Source organism: Lagenorhynchus albirostris, chromosome 1 (assembly GCF_949774975.1).
Source record: "Lagenorhynchus albirostris chromosome 1, mLagAlb1.1, whole genome shotgun sequence".
Classification (NCBI taxonomy): Eukaryota; Metazoa; Chordata; class Mammalia; order Artiodactyla; family Delphinidae; genus Lagenorhynchus; species Lagenorhynchus albirostris.
The window spans coordinates 5,860,337-5,876,680 of record NC_083095.1 but is presented as its reverse complement, the minus strand read 5'-3'; the positions used below and the strand labels follow the sequence as shown (position 1 = coordinate 5,876,680).

At 54.0% G+C, this 16,344-nt stretch overlaps 1 protein-coding gene across 2 annotated transcripts in view; it reads right to left on the bottom strand.

Moving 5' to 3' along the window:
* Nucleotides 1-809: 809 nt before the first annotated feature.
* BCL11B (BCL11 transcription factor B) overlaps nucleotides 810-16,344 on the bottom strand; it is a 92,474-nt gene continuing 76,939 nt past the window's right edge. For both annotated transcript variants that reach the window (XM_060163622.1, XM_060163542.1), the window contains exon 4: nucleotides 810-4,092. In XM_060163622.1, coding sequence (XP_060019605.1) covers nucleotides 2,018-4,092 — 2,075 coding nt within the window. In that variant the 3' untranslated portion in view covers nucleotides 810-2,017. The remainder of the gene's footprint in view (nucleotides 4,093-16,344) is intronic.

Here is a 16,344-nt window from a genome sequence, read left to right as displayed (position 1 = left end):
TTCATTCAACGATATCAACTTGTACCTTGTGTCACTTGAGTTTTAATTCAGCAGTAAATCACCTCCACTCCACATCTAAGCAGCGTTGTCCCACAGACAAAAGGGGCTGAGGATAATTCAGCTAATGGATATCCAAGGTTGTGCTGGGTTTATTTCTTCATTTGATTGGGTCTTATGGCATTTTCATGTCTTCAACCAGGATTTTTGAAAATTTATTTAAAGTAAATGTGGCTTTGTTTGTTTCTAAAGAAATGTACTTTTCTCGTTTTACTTTTTTTTTAAAAAAAAAGTCTTTTCATTTCAAAAAAAAAAAAAGTTTTGCATTTGTCTCAAGAGACTCAAATAGGAAGATCAGTTTTCAAGGCACTCACATCAAATTGAATGGCAGTAGAAAAACTGTCCAATAAATTATTTTATTTTGTTCTTTATAGTGCCAGTATTGTGAATGCCACGCTTAGCAATACTGACACTCCATCTCAGCCATCCCTTACAGTTTAACCCACCTCTGGGCCAAAACGAAGAAGATGCTGCAATTTCTTGTTTAGAAGCCATTTAATTTAAATGCAAACAAAAGCTTTAAAGTGCGGGTCAACAGAATTCAAATGTCTAATCTTAACAGTCCAATGTTTAGTACCTTCCAACCTAATGGGATAGAGAAAAAAAAAAACCAAAAAAACCTGGGAAGTAGCGCTGGGCATCTTCGGATGGAACTCTTCCCGTTCTCCAGTAAAAGGGAACTGAAATTGGCAAGATCCTCCCCCACTCCCCCCTCGCCGCCCCCCTCCCCCCGTCCGTACAATGTCATCAGTGTGCATTACATGAGAGAATAGTAACTTCCCTCAATTCACCATCAGTACACTTGTCTGCTTGGGAAACGATCAGTTGTCACTGGCAGCAATGTATGACTTAGGATTTCTGTGGTGGGGGTGATAGAGAGAGAGAGAGAGAAGCTGTCAAGCCAGAAGAAGCCTGAAAGAACACCACTGGTTTCTCTCCTTTCTGTGTCACTGCAGGCCACCACCATCTACCCCCAAAAGTACCCTCAGCCCATTTTATTTAGTCTAATCTACGGCAGATAGCAGAGATGGCATCCCAGGGCCCACCGACATTCCAAGAAAAGTACGGGATCTGCTGGGAATGCACAATTTTAGAATGCTCTTGGGCCATTTCCCGGGGGCAGCCCTCAAAAACTCCTGTTTCTCTGGCAGTGCTGAGTTTTCTGAGGGCCTCTCCCCACCACCACCACGCAAAGGTTTCCTTATGTATTGCAAAGTTGAAATCAACACAGAAAAGGCCTCTGTTACTCGGGACATCATCAGTGCTACATCTCCTTTCCGATTCTGAAACAAAGTGCTACAACTTTAAAGATTGTTATCCGCTGTTCATCCACCCCCTCCCCCAAAACAAAAACAAAAACGCATGCCACTTTTTATTTCAGGACAAAAAAAAAAAAGGAATAAAAAAGTAAACAACTTTAAAAGTCATTTAAGTGTTGGCTTCTTCACAAGAAATTACACATGCTTAGCTTAGATTTCAAAAAAGCAGCGCCCTCCCCCCCCCAAATTATAATTTAAAATATATGCTTCCCCTCTACATAGCTCGGGAGTCATCGCTCAGGCTACTACTGAGTTTTTAAAAAACAAACAAAAAAAAGAAACAAAAAAAAGAAACAAAAAACTGAAGAAGGGATGGATACCCAACAAAATCTCTTAAAGGAATTTCAACAGAAAGAATAATAATAAAAAGTACCTGCACATGCCAAAAAAATTACAAAACCCAATAAATACAGAAATTATTGCACAGTTAAAAGGCTCCACAATTTTTACTGCCTTAATCAACCCTCGGGTTTCCATAGGACTTCGCAGACACAGGTTAGGTTGGAGGGCCGCCTCCCCTGGGGCCCCGGGGGCTCGCAGAGGGTGCCGAGCGGCGGCGGCGACACGGAGGCAAGTGTCAGGTCAGCATTCTCTCGCTTGGCGACGGGGCTACTGTACAGGTGCGCGGGGGCCGCGCGCGCTTAGCTCCTCTCGGCCTGCTCGATTTTGACGTCGTTAGTCAGCAAGTGCTCGCCGTGCCACTTTTTCATGTGTTTCTCCAGGGTGCTGTAGACGCTGAAGGGCATCTGGCAGATGTCGCAGCGGTACACCTCCTTGCCGATCTGCCCGTGCGTCTTCATGTGGCGCGTGAGCTTACTGCTCTGCGCGCACGCGTAGTTGCACAGCTCGCACTTGTAAGGCCGCTCGCCGGTGTGGCTCCGCCGGTGCACCGTCAGGTTGCTGCAGTTCTTGAACACCTTGCCGCAGTACTCGCACGTGTCGCTGCGCCGGCCCTCCTTGGAGCTCGGCCTCCCGGGGCCCGGGCCGCCCAGGTGCGGCGTGCTGCCCCCGCTGGCCGTGCCGCTGCGGCCCGACAGCCCGCCGTCCAGCAGGTCCCCGGGCGGCGTGGAGAAGCGCAGGCTGCCGTTCTCGGACGAGTGCTCGGACGACGTGGCGAAGGGCGACTGGCGCGCGTCCGTGAAGCCCAGGAAGGGGTCCTTCATGAAGTGCCGCGACGCCGCGTAGCCCACGAGCCACTGCGAGTACACGTTCTCGGACGGGATGAGCGCGGCGGGCGGCAGCTCCAGGTCCTTCTCCACCTTGATGCGCTTGGCCGCGCTGTTGAGCCCGGGGCTGGGCAGAGGCGCCGGCTTGCGCGGGAAGAGGCCCGGGAAGGGCTCGGCGCCCGGCGCAAAGCCGCCGCCGCGCCCGTTGACCGCGCCGCCCGGGCCCGCGTCGCCGCAGCCGCCCGCGTCGTCGTCGTCGCCCGGGTCCCCGCCGCCCGCCGAGCGCTTCAGGAAGGCGCCGCGCTTCTGCTTGTCGGCCAGCAGCTCGCCGTAGGGCGGCAGCGCACCCAGGCCCACGTTCTCCATGACCTTGCCCAGCACCAGCGCCTTCTCGTCGGCCAGCGCCTTGGCCGCGCCGCCCACGCCGCCGCCCGCGCCCGGCACCCCGGCCACGCCGCCGCCGCCGCCGCCGCCACCGCCGCCGCCGTTCTCCCGGTTGCGGCTCAGCTCCGAGTCCATGCTGAAGCTCGACTCGGGCCGGCTCTCGTTCTCCAGCAGCAGCTCCTCCTCCTCGTCCTCCTCCTCCTCGTCTTCCTCCTCAGGCTCGTGGCCCAGCGACGGGTCGCTCTCGTGGTGGCGGAACTCGCCGTCGGCCGCCTTGAGGCCCTCGCCGGCCAGCTCGCTGGTGCCGGGCTCCGGGGAGCTGGCGGCCGAGAGCCCGTCGTCGGAGCGGCCGGCCAGGGAGCCGGCCTTGTGCATGTGCGTCTTCATGTGGCGCTTGAGCTTGCTCGCCTGCGAGCACGCGTGGTCGCACAGCTGGCACTTGTAGGGCTTCTCGCCCGTGTGGCTGCGCCGGTGCACGATGAGATTGCTCTGGAACTTGAAGGTCTTGCCGCAGAACTCGCACGACTTGCTCTTGGCCGGCGGCTGGGGCGGCGGCGTGCCGCCGGGGGGCATGGGCGGCAGCGGCGGAGTGCTCAGGAACGGGGACTTGGGGCTGGGCTGGAAGGGGTTCAGGAGCCGGTGCATAGGGTTGCCGCGGCCCGGGGACACGGGCGGCGGCGTGGAGCTGTTGCCCGCCAGCTCGCGGAGCCGCCGCGAGAAGTCCATGGCGGGCGAGTCGATGGCCATGGGGTTCAGGCGCATGACTCTGTCGAAGGCACTGGGGTGCTGGGCGACGAGCCCCATCTCCTCGGCGCTGAGGCGGTGCGGGTCCAGGTGGTGGCGCGGCGGCGGGCTGAAGAGCGGCGGCGTGCCGGGCAGGCGGCCCTCGCCGAAGCCCGGGTGGTCCCGCAGGATGGGGCCCGTCATGCGCAGCAGGTTGAAGGGGTTGCTGTCGCCCAGGAAATTCATGAGCGGGGACTGGGCCACGGCCTCGGGCCCGAGCGGCGGCGGGATGGTGAGCCGCGGCGTGAGCGAGCTGCTGGCCGGCCCGGGCTCCAGGTAGATGCGGAAGCCGTGCGTGTTCTGCGCGTGCTGCAGCAGGAACCACGCGCTGTTGAAGGGCTGCTTGCATGTTGTGCAAATGTAGCTGGAAGGCTCATCTTTACCTGGGGAGACACACGGACGGAAAGGCAGAGAGAGCGTGAGAAGCGGAGGACGGGGGCTCGCGCACCACGGGGCCACTGACCCGGAGGCGAGCCGGAGCCGAGTGTGTCCGGGGACCCGCGGCCCTTGAGGGCGGCAGCAGCGGGACGGCTTCTGAGCAGGCCCAGGCCTGCGACCCCCTGGCAGGTCCCCGGCAGAGGGGCTGAAGAAGCCTGCTCTGTGGGCTGGCGGCCCTGGCAAAGCCCGGACCAGGCATGCGTCCTCAGCAAGTTACTGCAATTCGGTAGACATCCCTCTGTGCCCCTAAAATACGGTGTCCTTAAGCCCATCACCTCAGAAGCCAAAGGAGATGTGTTTGTGAGAATGCCTGATTCCAGTAATAGGAAGTACGGGAAGGCTGGACTGCATAAAAGATAGCAGGGCAGATTTCAGCCGTTCAGGGCTACCTTCACACTGGCCACGGTCTAGACCAGGGATTGTCAAGCAAGGCACTACTGACATGTAGACCCTGATGATTCTCCGCCTGGGGGCCGGGGGCCGCCCTGTGCTTTGTAGGGTGTTCAGCAGCATCCCTGGCCTCTACCCACTAGAAGCCAGTAGCACTCCCTCCCCTCCCAATCATGAGGATCCAAACTCTCTCCAGGCATTGCCAAACCTCCCTGGGGGGCAAAACTGTCCCCTCCCCCCCCAGTCACTGACTAGGCAATCTTTGATCCAATAAAGTTCTAAGAAGCACAAATCAAACCAAATCGCCTTGCGAACATTTTTTTTTTTTTTTTTTTTTTTTTTTTTTGCCGTACGCGGGCCTCTCACTGTCGTGGCCTCTCCCGTTGCGGAGCACAGGCTCCGGACGCACAGGCTCAGCGGCCATGGCTCATGGGCCCAGCCGCTCCGCGGCCTGTGGGATCCTCCCAGACCGGGGCACGAAGCTGCGTCCCCTGCATCGGCAGGCGGACTCTCAACCACTGCGCCACCAGGGAAACTCGCCCGAACGTTTTAAGAGAAACGGTTGATACCTCTGCATCACTCGGGATTTTAACTACAGGAAATCCCAGGGTTTCACACACCAGGGTCCATGCAGAAAGCCCTGTCAGATTTAAACACGGATGCGTAGGAACAGAAGGATTCAGCATGTCATGAACATCACTACTGGGTGACAGCTGTCCCCCACCATTGCTCTCCTGGCCTCACACACACACCCCTAACCACAGTGTGGAATCTGGCCTCCAGAGACCCCTGGGGAGGGGGAGGGGTGAGGTCCTTTGCCAGAAACACTGAGTGAAAGAATGTCACATCTGACAGGACAGTCAGGATTAATGGTGGCAAGTGTGGAATTGTTACAAACTGGCTCTGGTGACATCGGGAGCCAGTCTTAGTGGACGCTGGTGGCATAGAGCCAAAACGCCCCTGTCTTTGTCCATCATTAGGGTCATCACAAAATGGAGCCTAGACCTTCCAACCAGAACGTCTTTTGTGGCCAACGTCCTGAACCTGCGGGTGAAACTGGCTGCTTCTCCAGCCTGAACCTCTTCTCCTCATGCTTCACGTGAACAGGACAGGTGTGGGCAGGTCCGGCTTTCCAACATCAGATTTGCTCACTGGCCGGGAAAGGAAAAGGGAACACGACATCACAGCTGAGATCTTGAAATACCCTTTTGTTTTTTCAAACGTTCTTGTACCTGGAAGATTTGAACGCTGATAAAGCACGGTAGCCGCAAGCTCCCTGGTGGAGCCAAACGTGCATGTTAATGTCCATACCCCGTATCGGGAAGGGGAGGGGGGAGTACACGGGGCGGGCTGGAGCAGACAAGCCCCATCTCAGCCACTCCCTGGAAGATTAAGGACTTCTGAAATCCCGTATAGAGATGTATTTTTTTGGTTTTCCAGCCACAAATTATGTTTCTTGGGGGCTTCACCCTTAGCAGTAAAATCCAAGTGGCTCTGGGACCAAACGTCCTGAGTTCCATACAGGTTAAACTTGACCTCTCCCAAGGTCCAAGGTCCAAGGGGCCTGGACCTCCCTGAGCCATGCAGTGTGTGGGGGCTGTCCAGGGGGCAGGGGGGCAGGGTGGAGATTCTCCCAGACACAGAAGCAACTGGGCCAGATCACCCACCACTGGAAACCAAGACCTGCCTTCCAGGTCTGGTGGTCTATGGGCATCACTGCACGCTCACGTGCAACAGGACATGTGTCTGTGTGTTTGGTAGTGAGGAGACCAAGAGGGGTGCGGGGGGCAGGGAGGACAAAAAGGAAAAAAGAATTCCGAAGGTCAGCTTCACCTCACTTTTAAACACAGCTCCAGGAGAACTTCTGAGGCAATTTTCTTTCTCCAGGGTGTCTGGGCAACTTCCTCCTCCCAGTATGTCTGTGTAATTCAGTTCCCCATGCTGGAGCCCCTGGGGAGAATTTCCCCACCTGGAAACAGGGCCTTTCCTTCCCAAGGCCCTGGGCGGCCGTGGTCCTTACTGCGGGAGCGGTAAGGCCACACGGACACCCCAGCCTTCCCGTCCTGCGTGCCACCCTGCTACGGCAGAGAGCGCCAGCTTCCTGGAGGCAGCATCTCCTGTCCTGGCTTTAGGTTAACGCGTGTGGGGAGCAGAACTCTTCACCTCAGACAGCCTCACGGGAAAGCGGGCCAGAAGCCACGCTATTTAGAGCCCTCCGCAAATCCTTTTCTGGAGCGAGGCAGAATAAACGAGTAATAAATACGAAGATAAAGGAAAAGTCCCTTTCTGGCACAGGAGCTCATAACACAAGTGAAGCCCCACCTCCCGCAAGGTCACAGACCTTCCAATTAAAGCGCAGTCTGTACCCTTCACCTCCGCTCCAGCCACTCTCATTAACCAGGCTACTGCGCACAGCTGCTCTGGCTCCTCATGTTTTTAAGACGACGGGCCGCCTCCCTTCCCCCAATCTCCTTTTTCATCATCTTCATTTCCTTGGGTCTCTCCAGAGCACTTCCTGTTTCTTCTTCTGATGGCTACACATTTTCTAGAAAGTTCTACTGCCCGTGAGGAATGTGCGTATCAGAAGACGATGCAAAACTCTTAGGCAGGCCAGGAATGAAATGGCCAATTAAAATATATATATTTTTTAACTCAAACGGCAGCTGCTGAGAAGCATGTAGCTGCGTGTTCTAAAGAGTTCAGATGTTTCCACTTTTTGTATTAAAAAAAAAAAAAGAGCAAAAGACACTGCTAAAACTCTAACTTGGAGCAACCGGGAGGAAGTTAACTGTCCGGAATTCACCATCAGGGGGAGAAAAGCTCTGTGCGTATCCCTTGAATAGGATTCCAGGGTCCCTCGTCAAGCCAGGGTAAGCTCTTTTCCCGCACCCCTGAACCCATCTGGCGCCCACACTTCTCTCCACGCCATGGCAAGATTCACTGCAGGTGCCGGTCTTCCCAGGATCTGACAGCTTCCGATGTTTTTAAAATCTCCCAGCCCTCAAAGGCCCTTCCTAGACAATGCACTTTCCACTCTCCTCCGTAACTTTCTCTTTTAAATAAAATGTTCATTTCCATATTACCACTTCATGGTTATCTCTTACCTAGAAGCAGCCTTGAGCACTGGGGCTGCTCACTTTTGAGAACTGAACAATGTCAGGAAGCCTTTGAAGAGCCGCTCGGAACATTTTTCTGTTCAAAAACTCACTAAATATTTTAAAGCCCCAACACACACAGTCACCAATGGCTCATTTTTAAATGCAGTGGAAGACCCCCGGTGAGAGGGCTGCTTCGGACTCAGGGCTGTCCCCGCTCCTGGAGCTCAGGGCCACCTGCCCAGAGGCGAGCTGGAAGCTCTACCACGTGCCGACTTCGCTGGTGGCCCAGACAGGGTCCATGTCCCGACACGCTGCCACTGTGGCTGCCGACGTTCCAACTGAGAGGTCGACGCCTAGGTTATTTTTATTTTTATTTTATTTTATTTTTTTGCGGTACGCGGGCCTCTCACTGCTGTGGCCTCTCCCGTTGCGGAGCACAGGCTCCTGACGCGCAGGCCCAGCGGCCATGGCCCACAGGCCCAGCCACTCCGCAGCACGTGGGATCTTCCCGGACCGGGGCACGAACCCGCACCCCCTGCATCGGCAGGCGGACTCCCAACCACTGCGCCACCAGGGAAGCCCGACGCCTAGGTTATTTTGAAGCGACTTACCCAGCGACGCCAAACCTGGCCTACAGGCCTAGAAACGTCAGCTGCGTTTGGATCACTGCATCAGGCTTGGCGACTCAGAACCCAGGGCCCGTGTCTTGTTTGCTTGCTTCCTTCCTTCTTTCTTCCTCAGACATTTTTGGTATCCATTGGCAGAAACCCACACTGGGTCTTCTTTTGCTCTCCTGGCTTTCAAGGGAGGCCCTGTGTTTTTCTCAAATTCAAAACCCTCCCAGTGATCTCTGCTGAAGAGAACCCTGGACAGCAGCGTGAGTTCATACCTCCGCCTTGACATTCCCAGCAGAGTGATGTTGATCAAGTCGCTTAACCTCTCTGAGCCTCTGTTTCCTCATCAGTAGAGCGGGAATAACATATCTGCTTCCAAAGAGGGCCGGGGGAGCAAATGAGATCGCGCATGTGGACACACCCTACGAAATTCACACATCACTGCGCACATGTTACGGTTGGGCTTTGCGTGTTTTGTTTATTATCCATCTCGTACCTGGCAGTGGACGCTTCAGGGATGCCTTTCAGTCTAACTCTGGCAGTAATAAAACCCTGGAGGAATTTTCTTTTCTTTTTTATTTTTTAACATCTTTATTGGAGTATAATTGCTTTACAATGCTGTGTTAGTTTCTGCTGTATAACAAAGTGAATCAGCTATACATATACATATATCCCCATATCTCCTCCCTCTTGCGTCTCCCTCCCACCCTCCCTACCCCACCCCTCTAGGTGGACACAAAGCACAGAGCTGATCTCCCTGTGCTATGCGGCTGCTTCCCACTAGCTATCTATTTTACGTTTGGTAGTGTATATATGTCCATACCACTCTCTCACTTCGTCCCAGCTTACCCTTCCCCCTCCCTGTGTCCTCAAGTCCATTCTCTCTACATCTGCATCTTTATTCCTCTCCTGCCCCTAGGTTCTTCAGAAACTTTTTTTTTTTTTTAGAGTCCATATATATGTGTTAGCATACGGTATTTGTTTTTCTCTTTCTGACTTACTTCACTCTGTGTGACAGTCTCTAGGTCCATCCACCTCACTACAAATAACTCAATTTCGTTTCTTTTTATGGCTGAGGAATATTCCATTGTATATATGTGCCACATCTTCTTTATCCATTCATCTGTCGAGGGATGCTTAGGTTGCTTCCATGTCCTGGCTATTGTAAATAGAGCTGCAATGAACATTGTGGTACATGACTCTTTTTGAATTATGGTTTTCTCAGGGTATGCGTCCAGGAGTGGGATTGCTGGGTCATATGGTAGTTCTGTTTTTAGTTTTTTAAGGAACCTCCATACTGTTCTCCATAGTGGCTGTATCAATTTACATTCCCACCAGCAGTGCAAGAGGGTTCCCTTTCTCCACACCCTCTCCCCTGGAGGAATTTTAATGCAGCCTGCCTAATGCATTAGAGGTTCCAGGGAAGTAGAAACTTGCAAACGTTGAGGAAAAGGCATTTTTTATTGTGACTCTTGGGAACCAACACGCAACTGGGCTCCTGCAATGAAGTGCTACCGCCTCCCCACCTCTGCTAGTAGGAGTTGTTTTTTTATTTTTTTAATGAGCATTTAAGTAATTGTTCTTCCTTATTATGCTGGTTACTCTAATAATACCAATAAAGGTATCAGGGATGTTCAATAAAAAGCACACCTTTAACTGAGTTATTATTCAATAAAAAGGCCATAATTGAGAGCAATAATTTAAGAGGGCTCTCCTAAAGCCAAGTGATACCCAGTGGAAGGGTATTCCTGCCTGCAGGGGATATAGTGGTTCACGGCTGCTCAAAAGCCACCTCCCAGCTCAAGCAGGGCCTGGGGCGATCACCGGCCAGGGCCTTTCTCCTCCCAAAGCTGGAGGCAAAAATGAGAGCCCTGACACCTGGACACTGAAGAAAGAACTGGGTCTTGGCTTCACGTGGCCCTCTACAGGTTGCAAAGCACTTGACAGTTGGTTTGGCATTTTCACAGCCATTAGCGCATTTCATCGTCACTCACACGACCGCTGAGGGAGGCCAGGCAAGGACCACCTCCCTGCTGGCACGTGATGATGCGACAGCTCAGAGAGGCAGAGTCCCCCAGCCAGCACGGGGAGGGCCATGTCCCTGCTCGGGCTTCCAGAGACCTGGCTCCATCCCAGCTGCACCCCCCAGCACCACCTGAGATCGTTCTCTTTACACTCGTCAGGGCCTGTTTCACAATGAAAAGGTCCTCCCATCACACTGTGTGTGTCCTCCCAGGGAAGGGCATCGATGACCCTTTGATGGAGCCCAGTCGGGTCCACCACGGGCCTTGTCCCTGGAGTGGAGATGTTTAAGAGAGCAGGTGAGCCTACGGGGCAACGTGCCACTCAGGACCTGGTGAAGGGGTCATGAGACACTGGCAGCCAGGGTCTGGGGCAGGCTGTTAGATCCAGGGTCTCCCTGGGGCAGGCCCCTTCCCTCTCTGGATTTTAGGGTACCCGGTGCCCAAGGAGAGGCCTGGATTCATTGGCCGACCACCCAATCCTCCTCCAGAATCTATGCCCACTAGCAATGCCACCTCCTCAGTGCCAAAATGTTAATAATCATTGTCACTATTATCTCTAGATGTGTAGACCCCTTATTAGTTTAAAGACTGTCTTCCCTTTCATGATCCCCCAGAAAGAAAATGTCAGTTGGTTTCCTTGGGGAACTCTGTAAGTTTCATGTTCATATCATTTCTGAGCACAGTCACCTATGAAATCTATAAGCACCCCTGCTTGTTCTGAAAGCATCCTATCAAACAAAACCTCAGCCTCTCCAAGAGAGAAGGTGGAGCTAAGGGAAAAATAACAGCAGTAACAAGAAACCGTTATTAAACCCTTACATGAGCTGCCTGCAGCTAAGGAGAACTGTCCTCACAACTCCCAAGGTCAAGAACTGTCAGCAGCACCATCTCACAGATGAGGAAACTGAAGACTGGAAGAGATAAGGTCATCAGCCCAGAGCCACACAGACAGCCGTGCTCTAGATAAAAGCTTAGTCAGAAGAGGAAAGGGTGCGGACCTGGGCCCCTCCCAAGACAAGGGACCCCAGGGTAGGAGACGGGGCAGTTGTGTGTGCCTCGGGATCTCACCTTTGGTTCCAGCCACGTGCTAGTGAAACGTGGAGACGTGTTGTTCTCGGCTAGAATTCAACAACTTGGTGAACTCAGGCCAATCATCTCATGGAAAAGTAATAGATGCCCTTTGTTGGGCGTTGGTTCTGGTGGTGACAGTAGTAGCACTACTACTGCTACTAAATGGTCTCCCTGGTGATGAAGTGCTGAGCCAGCCTCAGTCTAGCACAGCCAATGCCCGTGGCGGACGTTGCCAATCCATCCCCACACTCCCCCACCAGGCCTCAGAATCCTCCTTAACCCAGAGCTCCAGACAGCCATTACCACCACACAGGGTGTGCGTCTGCCTCTTTGCCATCCCTGGATCCCAGCTCACATAAGCCCACTAAGTGGGGGGACCAAGATAGGTAGAGCTGAGTGGACTAGGTAGCAGGGTGTGTCCTGCGAGAGCAATGCCTACGCTTGCCTTTCATTCATTCATTGAAACACGTAGGAGCTGGGCACCCTTTATCCACTAGGTATTCTGCTGGTATCGAGGGATGCAGCTCTCGAATTCCAGGGGGAGACGAGAGCACCTAATAACCCTCTCAGTTATTTCATGAAAAGTAAGAGTGCTGCTAGGACCAAGCTCAAGGTGCAAGGAGAGAAAAGCACGCAAGGGCTTGGCTGCCTTTGGGGGTTAGAACCTGCATCACCCCATGTAGTCTCATGATAGCTCTCTGCCCGTGACCACACAGGAGCAATAAAGGAGGCTCAGAGACCGCAAGTAAGTTACCGGAGGCCACATGACTGGCCTTGGGTCATTTATTTAAAATTCATCATCTGGTCTGGATTCCAAGCTCCCTGAGGACCGGGGCTGAGGTGATCGTGCTACTGCCCCAACTCCGGCCACCAGCAGGGTGACGAACGCACACGTACTTCAGAATTGCCGGCACCTATGTTAGCTGTGTTCTGTCTGTTTGCTCCCGCCGTGGTCAGCGTGGCTAAAGTCATCACAGGCAGAACAAGGGCGTCTGCCCAGGGCTGGGTGAACCTTCCCAGGCTGCACAGTCTGCCCTCCAGGCAAGGCCGCCTCTGGAGCAGGGCCCAGCTCGGCACTCACCACGACCCCGCTTCCCGGGCTCGCTGGGCAGGACCCCACCTAGCATGCCCATGCCTCCCCGCTGGCTGTGTTCCAACCACCAGAGGATGCTGGGATCCAGGTGACTCCAAAGAAGCCAGACGCTCCGCCACCGCCCCCATCCACCTCTAAGCCGCCCTGGCAGAGGGGGCAAACGGGCCAGCGATCCTCCCACATCACAGCCCTGACAGCCGCTGCTGCCCGGAGGAAGCACCGGGCTCTCAGCCTTCAGGATCCGGCCGGACTCACTGCCCACTCACGCGCTGGACCCCCACCCTCCTGGTCCTCTCCCTGCCCGTGCATCTCACACCTCCTTGCACCTGCCGTTTCAGCTGCCTGGAATACCTGCCTTTCCTCCTCTCCCTGCAAAACGTCTTCTTAGACACAGCCCAAGCGTAGCCCCCTCTGAATCCCCATAGCCTTGGGGGAATGCTGCTCGACACTGATCACCACACTGGTATCACCTGCCCTTGACTCTGGTGGGCTTGACTCACGTACCACTGCACGTGCCAGAGGTGGACTTGTGGGCGCTCACAGCCACTCTGGAAAGTGGGCTCTAATCCAGATCTTATATAAAAGAGAAACTCAGTCTCATCACAGCTAAGTGAGGGGCCCTGGGTCAGACAGCCTGTGGGTCACAGAGCCCAGATTCACAGCTGGGTCTGAGCCCAGGGCCTGGGTCGTGTCTGACGCACACCTGGCTGCCCCTCCACCGGGCTTGCAAACTCCGCCGTAACCGGCCCTGGACCAGACACAGCACACCATTCCCCCTGCCCCCGCGCACACCAGCGAGCTGGCCGGTGCCGCGAGCTGGAGGCTCTGTGCAGGAAATGCCACGTGGAGCTTGGCTGAGAATCAAGAGGCCCCACAAGTAAGAAACCTCACCCGGCTGCGGTCCACTCACCCTGAGAGCACCCATGCGGCAGAGGTCAGCTTTGTGCTTCCGATGCCCAAGTTACCTCGGGCTGGAGGACTGGGCCTTCAGTCTTCACCACAGCCTCAAACTGAGGCCCCAGCATCCCCCTAGACAGCCAGGGGCACAAGAACCCCAGCAGAGCAAAAGCAGCATCCTGGGAAGTTACTAAGGCCAAGGAAACCTAATCTTGTCCAAAATGTTCTAGGGACGTCCCTTTCCCATTCATTCATTCACTCGTCCATCCGGTCACCATGTGCTAGGCGCTAGGACCCACAACAGGACCTACTTACTTGGAGGGATCAGCCACAGGTGGGGGTCGGGGGGGAGCAGGGGTGGGTTAAGCTGTGGACACAAAGGATTCTGAGGCAGAGCAGGATCTGCCGAGTGACCTCAGAGCATCCAGGGAAGAGGCAGGCAGGCAACACCGCGTGGAGGTGAGTTCAAGCCAGACACAGGGAAAGTGGCACCGGCCCAGATCCAGCAGGGAAGGCACTCGGGGTGGAGAGCCCTGTGTGAGCACCCTCGGGGTGCACCAAAGAGAAAGCAGGTCTGTTGGCTGCAGAAGCAGGCAGGGGCGGGGAGATGGGAGAGGCGATGAGAAAGGCAAGGACCTGCGGAGAACTGTGCAAGTGTTTCCATCCGATGCATCCCCTGCTCGTTCTGCAGGGTTTCCCGTGCAGGGCTGTCCTCACTCACCCACACTCACCCTCCAAACCCAGGGCTGAATCGTAAACGTGAAAAAGATGCCCCGCTCTCGGTGTTCGCATTCTCCTCCTAAAAAGCCAGGAAGCCCCTCAGGACAACACCCAACGTCTGCACAACACTATGTCTGCACCCGGAAACCGAACCACTGGAGCAAAAGCTGAGAGGCTCTTGTCCACACGTCTGTTCATTTGCTCCTTCCTCCCTTCCTCCCTTTACTCTACACGTGCAGGCAGCGTGTGTCGTCTGCCAGGCCCGCACTGAGCTCAGGAGGGATGCCCACGCAGAGCCTGCGGTCCAGGACAAGAGGCTCTTGACTCCACAAACATGCAGTAAGGGCTCAGGCCACTAGTTCACTAAGAAAGGGTGTGCCACACGGTGCAGGGCCCAGAGGAGGAGAGACTGATGGCCTGGGAGGATCGGGGGAGACTTCTCGCAGGAGGAGACCCTGGAGCTCAATGAGTCCATTGTGCAGAGAAAGGGCAGAAAGTGTGTGCCCAGCGGAGGAAACTGCAGGAACAAAAACATGGAGGTGGGATCTTAAGATTCGTGGAGGCGAGGACCTGGATGTGGAACTGAAGAGGCGATGGGGGATCCACCTGAGGAGGCTCTGAAAATACACAAAGAAACTGAGCTGGAGAGAGACCAAAGTCCATTGCTGCACATTCCATCGCAATGAAAACTTTGATTTTGTTTTTTAAATGAAGATTTTCAAGCCCACGCTCAAGGTCTATTTGAATCACGAACTGTTCAGTACAACAAAATCTCAGTACAACGAAAGGATGGAGGTAAACCCCTCGGAGAGTTTGGTTGCAGGCCAGACCTGCCCTTCCCAAACTAAGAAACCATAATGTATAAAGAAATGACACTGGGGGGTGGAAAACACAAAGAGGGAACTTCAAGTCCAATCTACGAGGACCACGAGCTTAGGAAGCGAGGCGGCTTCTACATCACCGTCTCCAGCAGAAGTTCTGTTATTCCAGCAGAAGCCTCTTATCTGAACACCCACGGCTGAGAAGCCCGCCTTCAGGAATGGGGTGGTCCAGAGTCTCGGGGAAACAGGGAAGTATGAAAACTGCACTACGGCCGCCGGCCCCATACACCCAAGATTTCCCCCAAACAGTCTTGACTTCAACTGCTCAATTCTGTGGTCACACCAGGTGTGCAGTTCAGGCTCAGGAAACAGCCACCCAGCCCTGAAACAAAGCAATACCTCTAACTGTGGAGGGGGCATCTCGGGGCAGGGTGAGAGCCGTGGTGTTTGCTAGTCAGATGCAAGAGCCGGAGGCAAGACACACAGAGTGATTCTATACGTGGCAACTCACAGCATTCTTGAGAAACTACAGCGCACTCCTCAAGATCATCTCTATACAGTCCCCCCCGCTTTATACCAGGCTCTCACACGCGTTGGAGATAATGTCTTCCCCGAGATAGATGAATGCATCGTCAGACTCCCTTGAAATCTGCTTTCCGTAGACTTCTCTGAAAAGGACCTACACTTTTCCAGTGGGTGTTGGTGGACTGAGAAATGAATGTACTTCCCCAACCCTCTCCCTCCCAATATAGGGTTTTCTGAAAGGATTCTAGAATTCTGGGGACGGGAATTTAGCAGAGAACGTGAAGAGGAGGCATAGAGCAAACCATCCTTATCACTTAATAACATAAAGAGTGAATTAAGAAATACACAGGCAAAACCCATCACGCAGCGAGCTGCTTGGGTGCTTGAGCGCCGGTGTGTACACAGTTGTGCACACAGGTACACACGCCAAGCACATCTCACACACACATTCTGGCTGACACAGGAAGTCTCCCTTCTCTGTAATTCATGACTTCCTTCACGAGGCAGGCCTCCATCCTTCCTTTCCTTAAATCCACAGAAGTCTCCACGTTCCACCCCAAGAAGTATTGCAGGGGCAGTAAACCTCGTTTTAACGGAGTGTACGTTTAGCCCAGAGGAGGTAACTGACGTTATGGAGAGCCTCGAGGCCGAGTTATACGGGTTAGCTAACGCAGAGCGGACCCACAGCCACACACCACAGACAAGCAGTAATATGTTACATAGATTGTTCTGAGCGGCGTGCGTTAGAGCAAAAGTGTGCGGGTCCGCTGGGATTGATAAAACACAAGGAAACAGCAGATGCGCACCTGTAAATGTGTCTCATTTGTCTCTGAAGTGAAAGGTTATTCCCTTGTTCGGAATTAGTGATAAAAACATGCTAGCCCAAGGTTTGTGGAGAATATCTGAATATTTAAGTTGTGTTTAATGATAGGCGATTATAGGAT